Source organism: Urocitellus parryii, chromosome 6 (genome assembly GCF_045843805.1).
Source record: "Urocitellus parryii isolate mUroPar1 chromosome 6, mUroPar1.hap1, whole genome shotgun sequence".
NCBI classification, from domain to species: domain Eukaryota; kingdom Metazoa; phylum Chordata; class Mammalia; order Rodentia; family Sciuridae; genus Urocitellus; species Urocitellus parryii.
The window spans coordinates 123,985,063-124,004,046 of record NC_135536.1 but is presented as its reverse complement, the minus strand read 5'-3'; the positions used below and the strand labels follow the sequence as shown (position 1 = coordinate 124,004,046).

General features: G+C 42.5%; 1 protein-coding gene across 1 annotated transcript in view; it reads left to right on the top strand.

The window, feature by feature from the left end:
- Gabra5 (gamma-aminobutyric acid type A receptor subunit alpha5) overlaps nt 1-18,984 on the top strand; it is a 71,664-nt gene that overhangs the window by 51,736 nt on the left and 944 nt on the right. Inside the window, exons 6-8 of the mRNA XM_026402603.2 lie at nt 8,559-8,702; nt 11,415-11,567; nt 15,018-15,229. Of these exons, the coding sequence (XP_026258388.2) occupies nt 8,559-8,702; nt 11,415-11,567; nt 15,018-15,229 (509 nt within the window). The remainder of the gene's footprint in view (nt 1-8,558; nt 8,703-11,414; nt 11,568-15,017; nt 15,230-18,984) is intronic.

Sequence of the window (18,984 nt, the reverse complement as noted above, 5' to 3'; positions counted from 1 at the left end):
AAATATGTGTCGTTATTCTAATGAGCCACATGCTCTGGTTTCTCTAATGCAGAAGTGAATTAGCAGGCATTTCTGTTATTGCTGCCTCCAGCTTCAAGAATTCACACAAATGTTGAAATTAGTCCTCGCTTATAGAGGATGTTTCCTAGTCTATACAGAAATCCTTAAAGATAATGGCATGGTTTCCATTTGAAATTAAATGCTCAAATACATCAAAATTGTTCAAAAAAAGAAAATGTCTTGATTCTTTTGCTCATTTTGTTTGTAGAACAATGAATTAAATATTAAATTATGAGATAATATCTGGATTTATGAACATTGAATTTTAAATTTATCTGGATTTCTGAAAATATATGCTAAATTAGAACTGAAGGCTTCCTCGGTGGGCATCTAGGAAATCAGGGATCAGTCTCCCTGTTGTGAGCTGTAAATATATTTACATGTGTGGAATCATGACCCTGCTGTTGCATTCATCATCTCCAGTATGTAGCAACTCAGCATGAGTATGCACAATCTAGAACCCAGGTTTCTCCAAGTCTGATGTGAATATGTCACAGTGCCTGAGGTCTTGGAAACACAGTGAAGTTTTTTTTCTGTGTTGTGCCTGAGTTTAGATTGTTTTAGCAACTGTGTTGGTTAATTAGTTAAACTTGATTATTGCCATGGTCTGAATGTTTGTGTCCCATCCAAATTTATGTATTGAAACCTAATCCCCAATGTGATGGCATTAGAAGATGAGGCCTTCAGGAGATGATGGGGTGATGAGAGTCTCAGAGAGCCTTGATTGCCCTTCTTCCATGTGAAGACACAATAAGAAGGCACTCAAATGGACTAAGAAAATTGCTATTTAAAAGAACTGCTGTTTTAAAGGGACTGTCTTAGTCTGTTTGGGATGCTAAAATAGAATATCATAAATTAGGCTGCTTATAAGCAATGTAAATTTATTCTTCACAATTCTGGAGTCTGGAAAGTCCAAGGTCAAGTTGATGACAGATTTGGTGGCTGTTAAGGGCCTGCTTCCTCTTCATAGAGGAGATGGTAGAAGGAGCAAGAGAATCTGTTTTATAAGGTCACTAATCCCATTTGGAGGGCTCCACCCACATGTCCTGATGACCTTGTGAAGGCCCACCTCCTAATACTATCATATTTAGGATTCCATTTCAATATAATTTCTGGGGGACACAAACATTCGATCTGTAGCAGGCATGGAAAGCATTCGGCTTTCTGCTTGGTGCAAGGAAGAACACACAAGTATCAACCATGAGCTTCTCCTGAGGAGCTGATGGACACATGTAGATCATTGGATTAAATATCTTTTTGCAACTTAAAGCCATTTGAGATTCACAGAAAAGATAGCTCACCATGGGGATCTGAAATGAACCTGGTAGGAGTTGAATAGAAAGAGATATAATGGAAATAAGGGCAAAACACACAAAACCCCTCGTCTGTTAGTCCAGGTCTAGAATGAAATGAGAAACCTCCTCTGAAATCAGCAAGTCACAGAAGGATGAATTCTGTATGATCTTGCTTGTTTTTGGATTCTCATAGAAACAAAGAGACTGGATTGTTCCAAGAGGTTGGGTGTGGGTAGAGAAGGATGGGCACAAGGAAGATGTTGGTTTCAGAGTGCAAAATTTCAGTAGACCACAGGAATAGAATTTGTGGTCTATTACACAGAATGCTGACCACAGTTGATAATAATGTGTATTTCAAAGCTGATAAAATTGACTGCTAATGTTCTTACCACACACAGAAAAAAATGATGAGTTAGTGAGATAATAGATATATATTAACTATGTTGACAGAATCTTTCTGCACTATATACATAGCTCAAGTCATCACTTTGTACCCCATAAATTTGCACAATTTTTTTGTCAATTAAAAATACATTTTAACAAGAAGGGAAGCCTCCTTTGGGGAACTGGCAGAATGGCATTACAAGCTAAACAGGAAAGACCATAAATACAAAAGTATTTCTAAAAGTAGCAGGCAGAGTGGGTGATGCGTATCGAACAAAGGAACCACATGCTGATTTGACTGTTCCTGGAGGTGACATCAAGAGCTAGAAATTCCCAAGAGGCAGGTAGAAGAGATAAGACCTGAGAGGAGTTGTTGGCCAGATATGAAAAGAGAATATGTAGGATGAAAGAGGGGCACGATTCAAAGATAGCACTGTGATTTTAAGACAAGGTGACGTGAAAGCTGGTCGTAACTGGGAGAAGCTGCTGGTTTGAAGGTAAAAAAGTGAAGTGGTTCATGAAAGTGAGGAAATTATGTAAGAGATTTTCTCTGAGGACTCCCATCCTCCTTCGGTGCTTCTTACTCCTGTCATTGAGGCAGAGCATCTTTCTGTTGGGAAGGTGACAGTCCTTCTTTCCTGATCTATTTCTACTAAAAGTCCACAAACACAGAGAGCATAGTTTCTTTATCCTGTTCTCTCAGACCCTGTGTAATTTTGCAAGGACTTAACTATGAGCTGGTGAAGTGCTTCATGATCTACAGTGGTGGCATAGTTGGTAATAAGGCAGATGTGTTATCTGTTCATCCCATCTGCTGATTGCTCACTTACCTCTTAACTGGTTCTGGGTAAGGCAAAGGCTGTGCAATACCCTCTTGATTGATTTTATCTCTTAAATTTAAAGCAAGGTTATTGGGCTTCTGGTAGACCCTTCGAGATGCCACATCTAAATACATTCATATTTTGCAAACTTTTCTTCTCTATGTTATGCAAGCCACAATGTCAGTTATGGATTTAGTTTCCAACCCAGGAGACTACAGTCATACAGGTAATGTGTGACAGGGTCTTGTTAGGTAGTTGCTATGCTTATTCCCACCCTGGTTTTAGAAGAGAGAGGGAAGCTAGAGACATAGGCTTCAGAGAAATCAAATGCTATACATTTTCAGATCACAAAGATATTAGTTACCTGTGGCATTCTAACCTGCATTTCTCTAACATCATATGTAATTAATGCAGAGCAACACAGACCTTTTTCATGGCTGTTAGTAGTTCCTGGATGTCCCTGCACAGTCTGTCAAATAAGACTGACTATTTTCCTCAAAAATTAGATCTGCTGACAATCAGAATTCAGTTTAGGGCTGGAGGCTTAGAGGTGGAGTGAGTGCTTACCATGTATGAGGCCTATGGATTCAATCCACAATACAAATAAGGAAGGAACGGAGGGAGGGAATAAGGGAGGAGAAAATTCAAATAGAAATCTCTTTTCTTTAGACTGGGTTAGACACCAAGCAAAAATCCTTCTTGACATATGGTTATACTCACTGTGGCTATTATTTGTTAAGCATCTACAGTGTGATGGGCATATTCTAAATACTTAATATTCATGCATACACTTTGTTCTCACTACAACCCTTAGGAGATGGGTGTTATTTTTGCAAAAACTACAGGTGGGAAAATAAGAGGCTTAGAGCTCAAACAGGTTTGTCCAAGTTCATTCTGATAGTGAATGTCAGAATCATAATTTCTTATTTCATTAATAGTTAAACAAAAACACATGACTTCTGAAAGGCCTTCTATGTAAGCAGTCGATTATGCCATCACTACCTTCTACTAGAGATTTGCAATGCTAGAAGAGGTCAGAAAGTGTCAACCAGAGGGGAAAGTCCTTAAGGGCAGTGATGATGAATTCCCCAGTCAGTTGTGAGTGAACATGTTTCAAGCCTTCTTGCAGAGCCCTGCTGATGTATGGTCAGAGGAGGGTGAGTGTTGTTTTCCAGGACTCTAAATCATGAAAAATGATAGCACAGTAAACCTGATTGCCTCCTTTACTGTTGTCCCAGCTGAAAGATTGAATGCCACATCGCTGACCCAAAGAGAAGAGTTTAGTGTTGGTTGCTAAACATCTGAGCTGAAATGGACATGAGTGGTCATTTATTTCCACCCTTAATTTGATGAGAGTGAAACTCAGGATTCTGTGCTGACATTGCCAGACATGCCGGAGGCTACAGTGCCTCTTGCTGTTGGTATTATTAATGCTATTAGCATCATCCACATCAAAAGAGCTTTTAATATTTAAGAGTTTAGAAAGCAAAAACATGTGAATTATTATAATGTGTTGTAGATAGTGTCTGCTGTGCTTTCAAATGACTTTTATCTACTTACAATTGCTATTTTATTGGATCTTGACTGGAAGGTACATATTGTTAATTTAATCTCCTGTCCACCCCACAACAATGGAGAGACTCATGCCTAGCAAGGTCCAAGTAACATACAGGGGTCTCCACGTGGGCCAGTGATCCCTCAGTCCTCCCTGCTGGCAGTGCACTCCCTGGCCAACATGCTGCTTAGCCTCAGAGCCTGAGGAGGAGCCATCCGAAGCTATGTGCCACCCCAGTTCTACAGTGGAAATGATGAGCAGCTCTACATTCAGGAGGGTAGATGGGATAGGGAGTCAGTGGCCCTACCAGGCCAAGACTGTCCCAGCCACCACTTCCACCTCTGTACCTCTGAGATGCAATGATTCCCATCAGCACCCTTGCTTCCTCATTAGGAGCCATCTATGCCCCTGGATCTCACCTTTCTCCAGAGCACCCCGTGTCCCAGGCATTGCCTGTCTCCCTAGCATCTCATGCTAGTCCTCACTCCTTTTCTTTGTCTTTCTTAGCAGTCTTGGCATCAAGTAGTCACCTAAGAGAAAAACAATATTTTCTGTGTTCTGGGCTCTCTTTAGATGAATTTCTATAATCTTAGCTAAGTCTCAGAACTGTTTTGTATCAAAACTTACTTCCCCAAGCTTTGAGCTCCTTTCATGAGCTTTGGGATTCATGTTTCCCAACCCATTTACATCTTCGAAGAGATGTGGGGATCTACCATACTTCTCTCCAGGGAACAAACTCCCAGTCTCCTGTGGGTACGGAAATGGAAAGAAGGGGTGGTTAATGAAGCCTACATTTATGACTGAGGCCACCGTAGAAGGCCAGCTGCAGGGCAGGAGATTTCTCTGGTATGAGGCAGATGAGCTGAGGAGAATATACAGAACAGGTGCACAGGATAACAGGTGCAGGACCAGCCTGAGCTAGCCTGGAGACAGCAGGAAGCGGGGCTTTTTCCCTACCCAGAGGACACTGCTTCATTAGCCTCTTCTATCCAATCCACACTTACAGCCTGGACAGAATCCAGCCAGACTGCTTTGCTCAAATCCATGTCTGAGTATCCACAGGCCTGCATTATTCAAGGTTCTGCAACATTTACATAATAGGCAAAAGAAATCTCACTGTCATTTATGTGGAACCCAAGGGGCCATTGGAGTTGCAGAAAATGCCCAACGGTGCCTGTGACTGGACATTTAGAAAGCCATTTGCCAAGGGGGAGAGCAGCATTACCCCTCACACACATTCATCACCCTGAAATGCACATCTTCCCAGGAGACAAGAAAATTACAATGGAAAAATTTTCATTAGGAGAAATCCAATGTTGTCCATGTGAAAACACCTTTCTATATTACCTTAAAACTTGAAAAGAGAAGGTCATGCTAATTTTAGAAAAAGGTTGACAAGAACACTACCCAACATGCACTTAAAAAAAGAGCTAAGCATGCCTTCCAGGGTGTCTCATCAATTGTTAAATAAATAAATAAATGGCTATTCTATTTACTTCTGTATAGATCTTACTAATGTGCATATCAACATTAGGATCCTATCATTAGTTCTCATGCTCCCAGCCCAGCAAACTTGTAAGTTGCCCCCCCACACATGGCCATCATTTTCAGACAGGATATGTTGGTTATGAAAAAAGAGTGTTGCATATCACAAGGTGGGGGGAATCTATCAAAAGATGTGCAAGGTGATTGTGTAGGACATGATATGAATTTACTGAAAGATATTTCAATATAGATGATGTAAACTCATGAGTGGACACATCATGCCATGATGGAAAAGACTCCAGGTGGGGCATCTTGTTTCCCCAAACTTGTTTCACCTATATTCTAGATCCACTAGTTTCCAGAACAGATCTCCTGAGGATTTTGTTTTCAAATAAATCCTAATAAGCTGATTCTATCATGTATGTGGATGGACAAGGGCCAAGAATATCCAGGATCCCCTGAGGAAGGAAGGGTGGGCCTCACCGTCCTACCTGTGGATGTTCTCCTGACATCTGAATGATTGCAATATTTTGAAACAGGGAAAGGAAAGGGAGTGGAAAGAGAATCAAGGGAGGAGAAAGCAGGCTCCTGATATATGCAGTCTTACCTGCCAGAGCAGATACTTCAAGTGAGGGAAGGGGGAAGACAAGCTGATGATTGTGTGGTCACACTGAAATGCACATGGGGAAATGGTATCTGATACTTAAATACAGATACTTAAGGCCATGTGTAAAAGGCAACATAGTAAACCTTGTATAATTCAAGTGTTGTATATGAGAGAGCAATGGGGAGGGCTTTTGGAAAGAGATGCTGAAAGCAAACTTTAACTTAAAATATGATGGATTTGATTACATTAAAATTAATATTTATCTGCCCCCCAAATAATGCCATGAACAAGGTGAAAGAGCTACATATTTAGAGCAGATATTTGGGATGCATATATCCAAAAGTATGTTGTATCAAACTCTATAGTGAAAAGATACTAATCAAATGGGCATAAAAACACAGATTTTGTAGAAAAGATATGGGTAAATCCCTGCCCAGAAGGTAAATGCCTCTAGAAACATAAAATTTGGAATACTTCCTTGGGAGAGCAGGATGGTGAGCTATATTGGTGAGCTGCCCATGAAATGGCCCTGGGTTTGCTGTATACATGCTTGTTTTATAATTTTTGACTATTATGAATACTTGTTTGCACACAGAATAAGAATTTGGATAGTTATGTGTATTAGCAAAGAAGCTTCCACACTTTGAGCATAATCTCCATCATTCCTCTGGCTTCTCTCTTTTGAAATCTCTGACAGGACATGGTTTGGCATGTAAGAACTAAGAATGGCTGTTGTAGGTACTTTCAGCTGCCACAGCTGCTGGGGGATCCCAGAACATGTGTCCTACTGAGGGACACTGTCCTTGTAGCCAGTGTCTCTAGCCTGCTGGATTCTCTGGCCACCCCTTGGCTATCACGTGCAGCCCGTGTGACGACATATTTGTTGTGCCCCGCAGCTGTGGTGGCCACTTGCAACTCCGCTTTCCTCATCTCCTTAAACTCTAGACCCTACAACACACTGGGAAGCTGTGCCTCATCCTCTTCTTTTATTCATCAGCATTCCCTGGGTGACCTCCCAGCCCAGTGCCTCAGGTGACATCACAATGAGACCATTGCTATGAACTCGGGGCTTGTGTGCTCCCACCCCAACACACATCAGCATCCCTCAGCTCCACATATTACAGGTCTCTTTCTTCCAACACATTATACTGCTCTTTCACTAGAGGTCAGTGCCCTCCAGGTTCTCGCCATTCTACTCAGTGCAAATAACTACACACTTCCTCTCAAAGCTCCCGTCATGTTTCTTACATGAGCATGTTTTAGAAAAATGTATTCTATTTTCCTCTTCATTTATTACCATCATTGCCTCTCACCTGGATTGTTTTAATTTTACTCTCCCATTTCTGTCCCTTTTCCACCTGCATTCTGCTCTCCTGACTCACTCATATGAGGGTCCTTTTATTGCATAAATTTGAATAGGTCACTTAATTGGCTTAACTCTCCTCTTCAGTGTCTTCCTGGCTCAGAGGAAAAGTCAAATGCCTCAAAGCTCTGTTTTATCTGGCCTTCAGTCTGCCCTCTTCTAGGTATGCTCTGTTTTGCCTCAGGCATCTCAGGCATGCTACTGCCCCTGGACCTTTGCACCTTGAGTTCTCTTTCCCTGGGACTCCGTTCCTCCATCTTCAAAGTCAGTAATGGCCAGTTGAGTACATTTTTCATGCTTTAAATCTCCTCATCTGGCTCCAGCTGGAGAAAGTTCTCTGTTTTGTGATAAGATTGGGCTCACTGGGATAATCCAGGATAATCTCCTGATTTTAAGATACAGCACCATCTTTCCATCTGCACAGTGCCCATGCCATGTAAGGTAACATTCATGGGGGCACCTGGTCTTGTCTATCCATCTACCCTTCTCCTGAGGACAGTGTTGATAGCACATGCCTGTTGCAGAGAGAAAGGTTTAGAGTAGCAAAAGTCGTCAGTGTGCCACACAATCATAGATGTAGATCACACAATCATACTGGAACTCTAAGAAGTAGGTGCTCTTATTAGCTCATTCTGTCAATGAAAAGACTGAGGCACAGGATGAGTGAGTTGTCAAGGTCACAGAGCTGGAGAAGATACAGGTAATCTGATCTCAGAGCTGATATTCTCACTGCTTCTTTAAAAGAGAAAATACATACTAAGAAGCAGAGGGCACTGGCTTCTGAACACCCAGGCCTTTTGCATTTCAAAAGTGGGAAGGACCTGAGCTTCAGTGGCCCTATTCTGACCACCCTGCACTTTTTAGGTCATTCAGCATTAACTTTCCAAACGTCCCCCATCATTTCTCTCTCTTGCTTCTCAACCTCTTTATATTTTCCAGGCTGGGAGTGATTTCATGTTCATAACACTTTCTGTCCTCCACCCCATAGATGCATATCCTAATTCTGAGGTCGTGTATGTCTGGACCAATGGCTCCACCAAGTCTGTGGTGGTGGCAGAAGATGGCTCTAGACTGAACCAGTACCACCTGATGGGGCAGACAGTGGGCACTGAGAACATCAGCACCAGCACAGGTGAGAGCCTTTGAGGGCTGTGCAGCCAGGACCTGCAGAACACCACACCCTCTGGAAGCACAGGGTTCTGTGTCCCATTCTGCAGGGGCCCCACAAGGGGCACATCATGCCCTGGCCAGCAGCACTATCTTTGGCAGCATAGCTGTCATGAGTGCTGGCTGAAAGAAGGGCTCCTGGACGGACCCCTCCCTGCAGCTACACACACACACACACAGAGGCACCAGCTGCAGCATCCGGGGAATTAAGGAGCATGTGAGGCATTAATCTGTAGTACATTTGCCACGGTGTAAGCAAGCCCTGCCTGGGGGGTGAGTGGACCGGCTTATATAACACCCGCTGCCTGAACAGTGAGGTGCAGTCTCTTCAGAAAAGGGAAACGACTTCTTACAAATACTCTTGTTACCTGCTTTCCTGTCTCTGCTCTGAACATTTCAGAGAAGATCTCCCTAGGGTTGAATCTGGGGAAAAAATAACCAAGCAGCATAAAAGGAATAGCTGAGTTGGTACTGAGAAGGAAGCAGATGCTGTCAATCCCAGCTGTGGGGGCTGGCCTGAACCTGCAGGGGAAGTCCAAACCTGAATTCACCTGATTTAAAGTGGTGGAGAGGGCAAAGGCACATCATGCAGTTGATCTCTGGGGCCTTGGAGTTGTGTGGTCTAACATCTCCTGAGAGCAGGTTAGACTCTAGCAGTCGCAAGGCTGCTGTGGGTGGGACAGAGGGCTTAGGGGGTACAGAGAGTCCCCAGATAGCAGAATGAAAAAAGCCCAAAGGATGGAATAAGTCCTAAGTACAAATGAGTTCTAAGTCTCAGAGTATGTCCTCAGGGGAGCCCTGTCAGCATCACCATGTGTCTGTGTGTCTGCAACACTCGCCTTTGTAACTAGCAGACAGTACACAGGGCATTTAGGTCTGTGTCTGCCTCCTCTACGTGCACTTGCATAGGGTCAGGTCATGGCCAACTGATGGACCCTGTGCACAGCATTGTTGAGGGATGGAGGAGAGCCTGGCAGGATAGCTTCACCAATTTTTACCACGAAAAAGGGAAAGGAAACAGAAATGGTCTGATTTTATGAAAATGAGTGAAAAGGTGGTATGGCAGAAGTTTGGAACTGTGGTGTCAACGCAGGATGATGCCATTTGGGTTTGCTTCATGTAGCTCTTTAAAAATTGATAATTGAGGCTTTTGCCCTCTTTTGCATTCTCCAAAGAGCATCTGTTTAAGTGTCACCTGATTTTACTACCTCCAACTCAAAAATAAATTGAAAACAACAAAAATAATCAAAAGTACGAGAGTGATTCAAAACCTTAGTGTACAGAAGTAGAATTGCACTTCACGTGTTCTTCAAGTATTAAGGAAAGGAAAATCTGGATCAATGTTAATGATCCAGTCCTTCCACTAAACCTATCCCTTAACCCTTCAGTTTATCCCTGTTTCCTTCTTCCATGTTGGAGCCCACTCAGCCCCTCTCGTCTGCTCTCGCCTGTCCTGGGATTATGGGGAAAGTATGTCCCATCACTGCAGTATGTCTCAGACATTGCTGAGAACTTGACTCCCTGTCTATCAGAGGGCAGATTTTTACCACACGTTGCCTTATGACTCCTTCATCTCTTGACATATTGTAAGTAAAAGCAATCGGGAGCATCCACATAACTCAGCCCACAGTAAGTACTGGCCCTGGCATCAGCCTCCAACCTCCCAACACACTGCCCACTACACATGCCACCAGCAGACCACTCCCCTCCTAGGAGATACCCTACCCAGGGTCTGGGTTAGTGGAGCCTCCAAGCCTGCCCTCTCCCTGTCCACAGGGTAGCCCAGCTCCCAAGTCATACTGTAGACTCCTTGCAATTCAACCAAAGAAGTGTCATCCTGAGATCAGGTTAGCTCAGCATACACTTGTCAAAGCATCCTTCCCATCTCTCCAGGGAGATGCACATTCAAGTGGCAACAAGACTCTGGCCCAGCAGGCTTCACTTTCCCTCCGACCGGCAGCCCACCCACCTCAGCTCCTTACCAGTTAACCATCAGGACAGCATCGTTCTCTGCAAAGAGTGGGAGGTCCCCTCTTGCCTCCCACACAGCCAGGCAAATCCAGAGAAGGCTCTGGGACATCCCCAAGGAAATGTCAAAGAACAGAGGACGCTCTGGTGGACAGTCCAAGAGAGGAGCTGTCAAGAAGTGACCCTGCTGGTTACCCCCTAACCAGCCTGGGAAAGCACAGAGCCCTTGGGGGATGGTGGTTGTCCACCTTCCTGGAGTTTCCTCAGCTGCAGAATAGGAAGACTCTGTACACCCACAACAGGGCTCTGAGATACCCCGAGCTATTTCGACAAAGGTTAAATCCTGAAATCCTGATTGCAGTGGCAGGCGAGGGGGCGGGTCAGAACATGGCACAGATTGTGACCAGGGATTAGTAAAACACACAAATCTGATTTTCCTTAGGAAAAGCATCCATCAGCAAAGGCTATTCAAAGGCTGAGGGTCAAAAGACTTACTTATAAAGGACTTGCTTTATAAGTAAGGACTTTATAAGGACTTATAAAAGGACTGTCAAGAAATTTATACATCCTCCTCTGTCCTCTCATTAACCAAAATAATACAAATAAACCCTTGTCCAAGATGAAGGAGGGATAGAGGGAGGGGCCTGGACTGTCCTGACTAGAGCTGGAACCAGCTAGGCCTGATGTGCATTAATTTGCTTGTTTGCAGGTGAATACACAATTATGACGGCCCATTTCCACCTGAAAAGGAAGATTGGGTACTTTGTCATCCAGACCTACCTTCCCTGCATAATGACAGTGATCTTATCCCAGGTATCCTTTTGGCTAAACAGAGAATCCGTCCCAGCCAGGACAGTTTTTGGTGAGTGTCCCTAAACCAGGCTTGGACATCAGTGTTCTGTGACTGATATAACCACCTTCAATGTAACAAAAGCACTGCCACTGCTATAATTTGGAACTCAATTGTTCCTCAGAGGCCCATGTTAAGGACTTGGTCTCTAGCCTGTGACACTATTGGGTAGTAGTAGAACCTTTAGGAGGTGGGGCCTGTGAGACAGGGTAAGTTAGGTAATGGGAGGGAGCTGTGTCCACAAAGGAAATTGTGGGACAGTGGTCTCTTCCTGTTCTCTCTTTTGCTTCCTGGCCACCATAGGTGAGCAACTTTGCTCCACCATATACTTCTTCCATGATGCGCTGCCTCACCACAGGCTCAAAAGCAACTCTGGACTGAAACTTTCAAAATTGTGATCCAGGATAAACCTTTCCTATTTTTTTTTAATATTTATTTTTTTCATTGTGGTTGGTCACAATACGTTTATTTTATTTTTATGTGGTGCTGAGAATCGAACCCAGGGCCTCGCATGTGTTAGGCGAGCACTGTACCTCTGCGCCACAATCCCAGCCCAAAACCTTTCCTTTCTTAAAGTTGATTACCTAAGGTATTTTGTTCCAATAAGGGAAAGCTGGCTAACACATCCATCAGACATCGAGTGCTGCCTGTCCATTCTGTGATCTGGGAAACAAATTGACCAATTAATTCAGAATTTAAGGTTAAGCATTGGGATTTAGGATTTCTCTATGAATGATAGTTTAGAGAAAAATACATAGTTTTTTTGATAATTATTCCCATTTTGGAAAGCCTTTCATTGATAGTACTTTTTAAGGTTTAAAATTGCCTGCATATATCTCTCTTAGGTGAGATTTTGCTGCAGTATTTTTACAGTGCTCATAAAGTACTACTTTGTAAGTTATCAGGCATTTCCTTTGAAGTGTAAATACTACTTTAAAATTAACCACCATGTGGCAGTTTATATATTCAATATGATAGTGACAAATTAAACACACACACACACACACACACACACTCTTACAATCAACCCTCTTTATTCAAAAATTCCATCTCCTTGATTCAACCAACTACAGATGGAAAATATTTGAAAAATAGTTGCGACTTTACTGAACATAAAATTTTCTTGTCATTATTCCCCAAAATGTAGCATAACAGCTATTACATGGCATTTACATTGTGTAAGGTATTATAAATTATATAGAGATGGTTTATAGTACATAGGAAGATGCATATAGATTCTATGCAAATACTCTGACATTTTATATAAGAAACTTAAGCATCCTTAGGTTTTAGAATCTGAGCAGGTCCTGAGGGATGCTTGTATATAATAAGATTCTAGAACAACATAATTTTATATTCCTAAGAATTTCAGTACAGAAAGATGTAGCTCAGTAGGTATCTTGGCACAGTGGACATAGTTGAACATCTCTGACTCTCACCTTAAAATTCACTGTAAGTCAGATTTTTACTATGGTAACAAAATACCTGAGATAAAAATTAACTTAAAAGAAGGGAAGGTTCACTTTGACTCTGAGTTTTGGAGTCCATGGCAAGTTGACCCTGTTGCTTTGGGGGCCTTCCATGAGGCAGCTCATCATAGCAGAAGTGTGTAACATTCACCTCATGATCAGAATATGAGATAGAGAATGAAAGAGAGAGGGAAATGTGCTGGGATCTCAGTATCTGCGTCCCAGATGCCTCTAATGCTGGAAGACCTCCCACCAGTGTCTACATCCTAAAATTTCCACCACTTCCCAATAGCACTATGGGCTGGGAACAAGCCTGGTAGAGTCTGTTTCCTCTTGGAGATTCCCAATGCATGTTAAGATGTTAAGCAACCTGAGAAGATTTAAGGGGCTGGCACAGAATTCCTCCTCCAAGCACAGTGATTATTTGATTCCTAAGAAAAATCAAAGATGTCTAATGATGTCTCATTAAGCATTAATTCCATGCAGAGATTATGTTCAAAGAATATACATAAATATCTTTAAGGAATGACTTGGTCTGAAAACAGATAACTGCTCTGACCACCAGCAATATTATGTTCCCTTGGTACTATATTGGTTTCCTGTGGCTTCCATAACAAAGTTCCACAGACTGGGTGTTTTAAGCAACGGAGCTTTCTCGTCTCGCAGTTCTTAAGGCTTGATGTCCAAGATAAAGATGTTGGTAGGGTTGGTTCCTCCTGAAGGCTGTGAGGGAGAATCTGTTTCCAGCCTCTGTCCTTGGCTTCTGGTGGCTCTGTGGCTTGTGGTTAGCACAACTCTAGTGTTTATAGCATGTGCTAATTTGTCTCCAGATTTCCTCTTTTATAGTGAGGGAGGGTACTGGAGATGGAACCAGGGCTTTGAGCATGGTAGGCAAGTGCTCTACCATGGAGCTACAACCCCAGCCCCCAATTTCCCCTCTTGTATTGAACACCAGTCATATTGGACCTAGGCCCAAACTAATGGCCTTATTTTAACTTGATTAATTCTATAGAGACCATATTACCAAATAGGATCAAATTTTGAGTTCCTAGAGGTTAGGGCTTAATTATATGAAGTTTAGGGGATTCACTGTTTGACCCACAGCAAGTATGTTTATACCCACATCCCAAACACTGTTACACACCCATTCAGAAAAAAAACTTTTTTGGAAAGGGAGGCAGGGTTAGCATGTAGAAAGCACACAAACTGAAGCTTTAGGCCTAGATCCAAAGATGGGATGTCTCCTTTACCAGCTGGGGAATGGGGGCACATTGCTAAGTGCCTTTATATCTTCAGGATTTCTCCTGCAAAATGGCGATCACGACTCCATTCCAAAGGGTGACCCATAATTTTGCAGTTCTAAAGGAATGCTTCCCCCTAAGGAATTTGGCCTTGTTGTATGGTCACTATAACATTTCCCTAGAGGCTGCAGGTGCCTTGCACAATAGCTTGAGGGGATGTTTTTCCTTCTTTGAGGGAGTGACATGCTCAGACTGATACATTGTTCCAGTTGCACTTTGCAGGTTGGGTTAATCCAAAGGAAAGAAAAGTCCAATTTATCAATTTGCCTTGTACCAACTACTTATAAAACACATAGCAATTCTTTGTGACACACTTTGCTAAATGCTGTGTGAACATAATTGCCATTTTTCCAATGGAAATTGCTCTAATGCCACAAAGACACACCATTCACTTAAAATGTCCTCATTAAGCACCAATGATTTGCTTGGCTTGGTCCAAGCAAAAGCAGAAACAACTATGTAGATATCAGATCAAAATCCCTGGCCTCCTCAGTTTGTTTTCTAGAGGAAAGAAACATATTGAGTAAGTGATATTTAAAATGCAATGAATGCCTGAAACATTATGAACACATCTAGACAGAGGCAGGTACAGGCCGGGGTTACAATTGTGTCATTGTCTGTCATGTTTGGCAGTGTTGTAGCAGGGGACGAGGGCCCTGCTGATCTGTTTCCATTCTCCACTCTACCTGCAGGGGTAACTACTGTGCTCACCATGACAACACTCAGCATCAGTGCTCGGAACTCCCTGCCCAAAGTGGCCTATGCCACCGCCATGGACTGGTTCATTGCTGTGTGCTACGCATTTGTCTTCTCTGCGCTGATTGAGTTTGCCACAGTCAACTACTTTACAAAGAGAGGCTGGGCCTGGGATGGCAAAAAAGCCTTGGAAGCAGCCAAGATCAAGGTACTGGCTTTAATTTCTTGCTTTTCCTTTCTTTCAGGTTCCCTTGACCAAGAAAGCATACTTGAATCTGTGTCTAAATAAGAGATGAGAAATTTCTCCTTCTTGCTTCTTCTTCAACCTCAGAATGATTCCTTCCCTTATATTCAAGTCCCTTACAAATTCTTTTTTTTTTTAAACAGCAGATCACTTTTCTAATATATTTCAAATCACCAATTTTATTCAGTCAAAATTGTTGTTAGCTAAATGGTTTGGACTTGTTTATATTCATGCCTAATTTTGCAACAATAACTCCTACCTCTTCAGGTATGACTTGTCCAGATTTTAATTGATTCATTCTCCTGCTTGATCTTTTGCCACTTCCCCATGCAATGTGTCTTCTTCGGGGTGGCATTCAAACCAGAGAGAGGGCACACAGCCTAATGGGAGCATCCATCAGCCAATCATGCCTAGTACCACTGACTAAATGATTTGGCTAACTTAAAACATGCACATGCTTTGTGAAAAGTATTCCTCTGTTCAAAACAACTAATCGTCAAGTATTTAACAGGTGACTTGTGCCCAAATTTAAGGAACATTTGAAGGAAAAAGAGTTACACAAGAATCTAAGCTGAATCATATCCTTTGGGAGATGAGAGTATGGGACATGGATAGAAAATTAAACAGCACATGATAAACTGCTAATTATATCATGCACAGAACAAATAAATCCTTTGCACCAAGAGAAGAGGTCAGAGTCGTTGGGGAAGACTTAGAAATAAGCTTCGATCTCTCTTTTGGAAAATCTGCTTGAAAGGAGTCCCAGAAGGCATTATAGAAGACTTGAGTTATATGTCCTGACTTCCCTACCATGCACCACAAATTAGTAACTGCCAGCCCAGGACACTGGTTCCATTGAGGGCACTCATTTCTGTCCCATCCACAGCCCGGCATGCTCTGAGAGTTGACGCATTTCCTTTCCTGAGAAAACTCAAAAGGTCTGACTTGACTTTACCCATCTGACTCTCTCATTTTCGAGGCCAAGTGTGCACTCCTATGCTCCATTGTCACTCATGGAAGTGCCACTTCCAAGTCCAGCTCACTCTGTTGGGAGAAGGCTAGGCAGAACTTGCCTTGTCACGGAAGAGGGGAAGGAAAGGCCTGAGTAGGAGAGTATGGTACATGGATAGAAAATTAAACAGCACATGATAAACTGCTAATTATATCATGCACAGAACAAATAAATCTGTTGTGTATGCACAAGGTCTATTTTAACAGTCTCTGTGCTTTTAAGTAGTATTTTATGTAAGTAGGCAAATGGTGGGCTTCCTTCTCCCTGCTTGCTGCCTGTGTGTGTGCCTGCCCCAGCGTGGGATGTTTCTACCATATAGAACCTGTTTGGTGGGTGTGTCAGAGGGTTATGAGGAACAGGGTTGATCTGACTGCAGTGGACAATGGGTAGGGAGCTAGGAAAACATTTGTAGAGATGGGGTGTTCTCAGACTGTGAAGGTTCTTGACCAAACCATTTGAACTTGATCCTACAGATGAAGGGGAACCAAAGAGGATATTTAATGGGGGAAGGAACAAGAAAGGAGTTTGAGGAAAAGATGCTTCCTGCACCTAGGTCTGGGTTGCTGGAAGGTAAATGCTTACCAACTTACTAGGTCTTCCATGCTGCACTGTAACAGAGTGAAGATGGCTAAGTCAGAAGTAGAAGAGCTATCAAGAAACCAGTGCATTACTTGAAGTTGTCTGATCCATGATTGTGAGTCTAGTAGGAAAGTAAAGCCCAGGGTGAATGGAGAGACCTGAAATGTTGTGGAATATTGTCAGCAGTGTCACCATTACTATCATTTGACACATTCACACTCAGCCAGCCTATTGTTCTAGATCTAGATCTGAATGGAGACCTGGAAGAAGGAGGGGGGTTCTAGAATAACCAACTAGTCTCCATCAGTCTTGTAGAATGTTGAGATGAGGTGTTTTTCCCCAGAAGACCACAGGACTGGGATTCCAGCCTTCCTTACAGCAGGGCTTTGTGCAGTGAAATCATTAGACTTTTGGGGAGGCCCATGACTGAGTCAGAGTAGTGCTTATCTACTTGTGTAAACTGCCCTTAGACATATAAGGGATGTGAAAATAGACTGTGTTCACTTCTGTCCCATGCTGGGATCTACAGGAGCAAACACCAGATCAGGGTTTAGGTGCAAAGTAGTTTTCAGGGTTGAGGGCCTGAGAAAGCACAAAGGAGGAAGTGAGATTCAGCAGAAGACATTCCCCTGGGTGATGCAGGCCCAGCAAAGCCTAGGATAACTGGGAAGCTCTGGAGCAAGCATTCTGGGGCCATGGCCAGGACTTAGCCATCACAGGTGTCTGATTCCTCAAGAACGATGTGACTCAGACAGGCAGCTTCTGCAGCTAAGGTGTTTCCTGAAAGAAATAACACTGCCCACAGCTGGCCAGCAACCTCTTTCTGGAAGGGGATTCCGGTACACCTCTATGTCCACCCTAACAATCTAGACTCTCTTGAGTCCTTGAGTACTTGCTCCATCCTGATGCTAATGCTTCATAATTAAAAACACACATTATCATGACTGATGTGCCTTTAACTTTCTGAATCCATGGGTTTTGTATGGCATCCTTGGACTCAAACATTATAGATTTAAAATGTTTGAGGAAAAAAAATGTTTGCATTGAACATGTGTGGACTATTTTCTTGTCATTATTCCCTAAACTACTGTAAAGAAACTATTCACATAGCATTTACATTGCTTTAGGTATTATAAGTTAACTAGAGATGTTTTGAAGTATATGGGAGGTTGTTCTTAGGTTAAAGACAGATACTAAGCCATTTTATGTAAGGGACTTGAGTATCGTTGGATTTTGATTTCTGTGGGATGATGAGACGGATCTTGGAACCAATCCCTTCATAATACTGAGGGACCACTGTATCGCCTCAAGTGCCTCTTTCCCTGGTTACACCCAGAGGTGGACCATCCAAAGCAGTAAGGCAAGGTTATTGATTCCTTCTGGCAGACTGGTATGGTGCTCAGATGATGGTGCGTGTTTGTACACAGCCAGTTTCTGATGTGTGGTCCCCCCCTCCCACTCCCTCCTTACAGCTGCACCTGGCTCAGCATTTGCTCTTCCTGCTTACACTTACTCCCTCCTTTCTTATCCTCTTAGCCTGTATCTTTCCCCTATTTTTAATGGATTATATATTTCAATTCACTTTCTATCCTGTTTTCCAGATTTTATTTAATGAGATTACATTATTTTGGTAATTAAAATACCTATTCTCCAACATTTTATTATGCATAGTTTAAAACATACAGATGTTTAAAAATATTTACAAAGAACACCTGTCCACTATTAATATTTTACTATGTTTATGTCATCACCATCTGTCTTTTATCTCTCTGTCCATCCTTAGTCCATCTGTCAATCCATCTTATATGTTGATTCATTTCAAAATGAATTTCAGATGACAGTACACTTCTAAATAAATACATCATTATGTAGATCATTAACTAGAGTTCAGTGTTGGTTTGTTGTATTATTGTTTTTGAAGTAAAAGTCATATGGCATTAAAGACTATATTATTAAGATTACCTTTGCTGAATTTTGGCAAACTCGTACACCCATGTGCTCCAGATCTAAATCAAGGTACAGAACATCATCAGCTTCCAGAAAGTTCACTATGCCTCTTAGCAGGAAGTCCCTGTTCCCACCTCTCCAAAAGTAATCACTATCCTGATTTTTTCCTCCATTAATGATC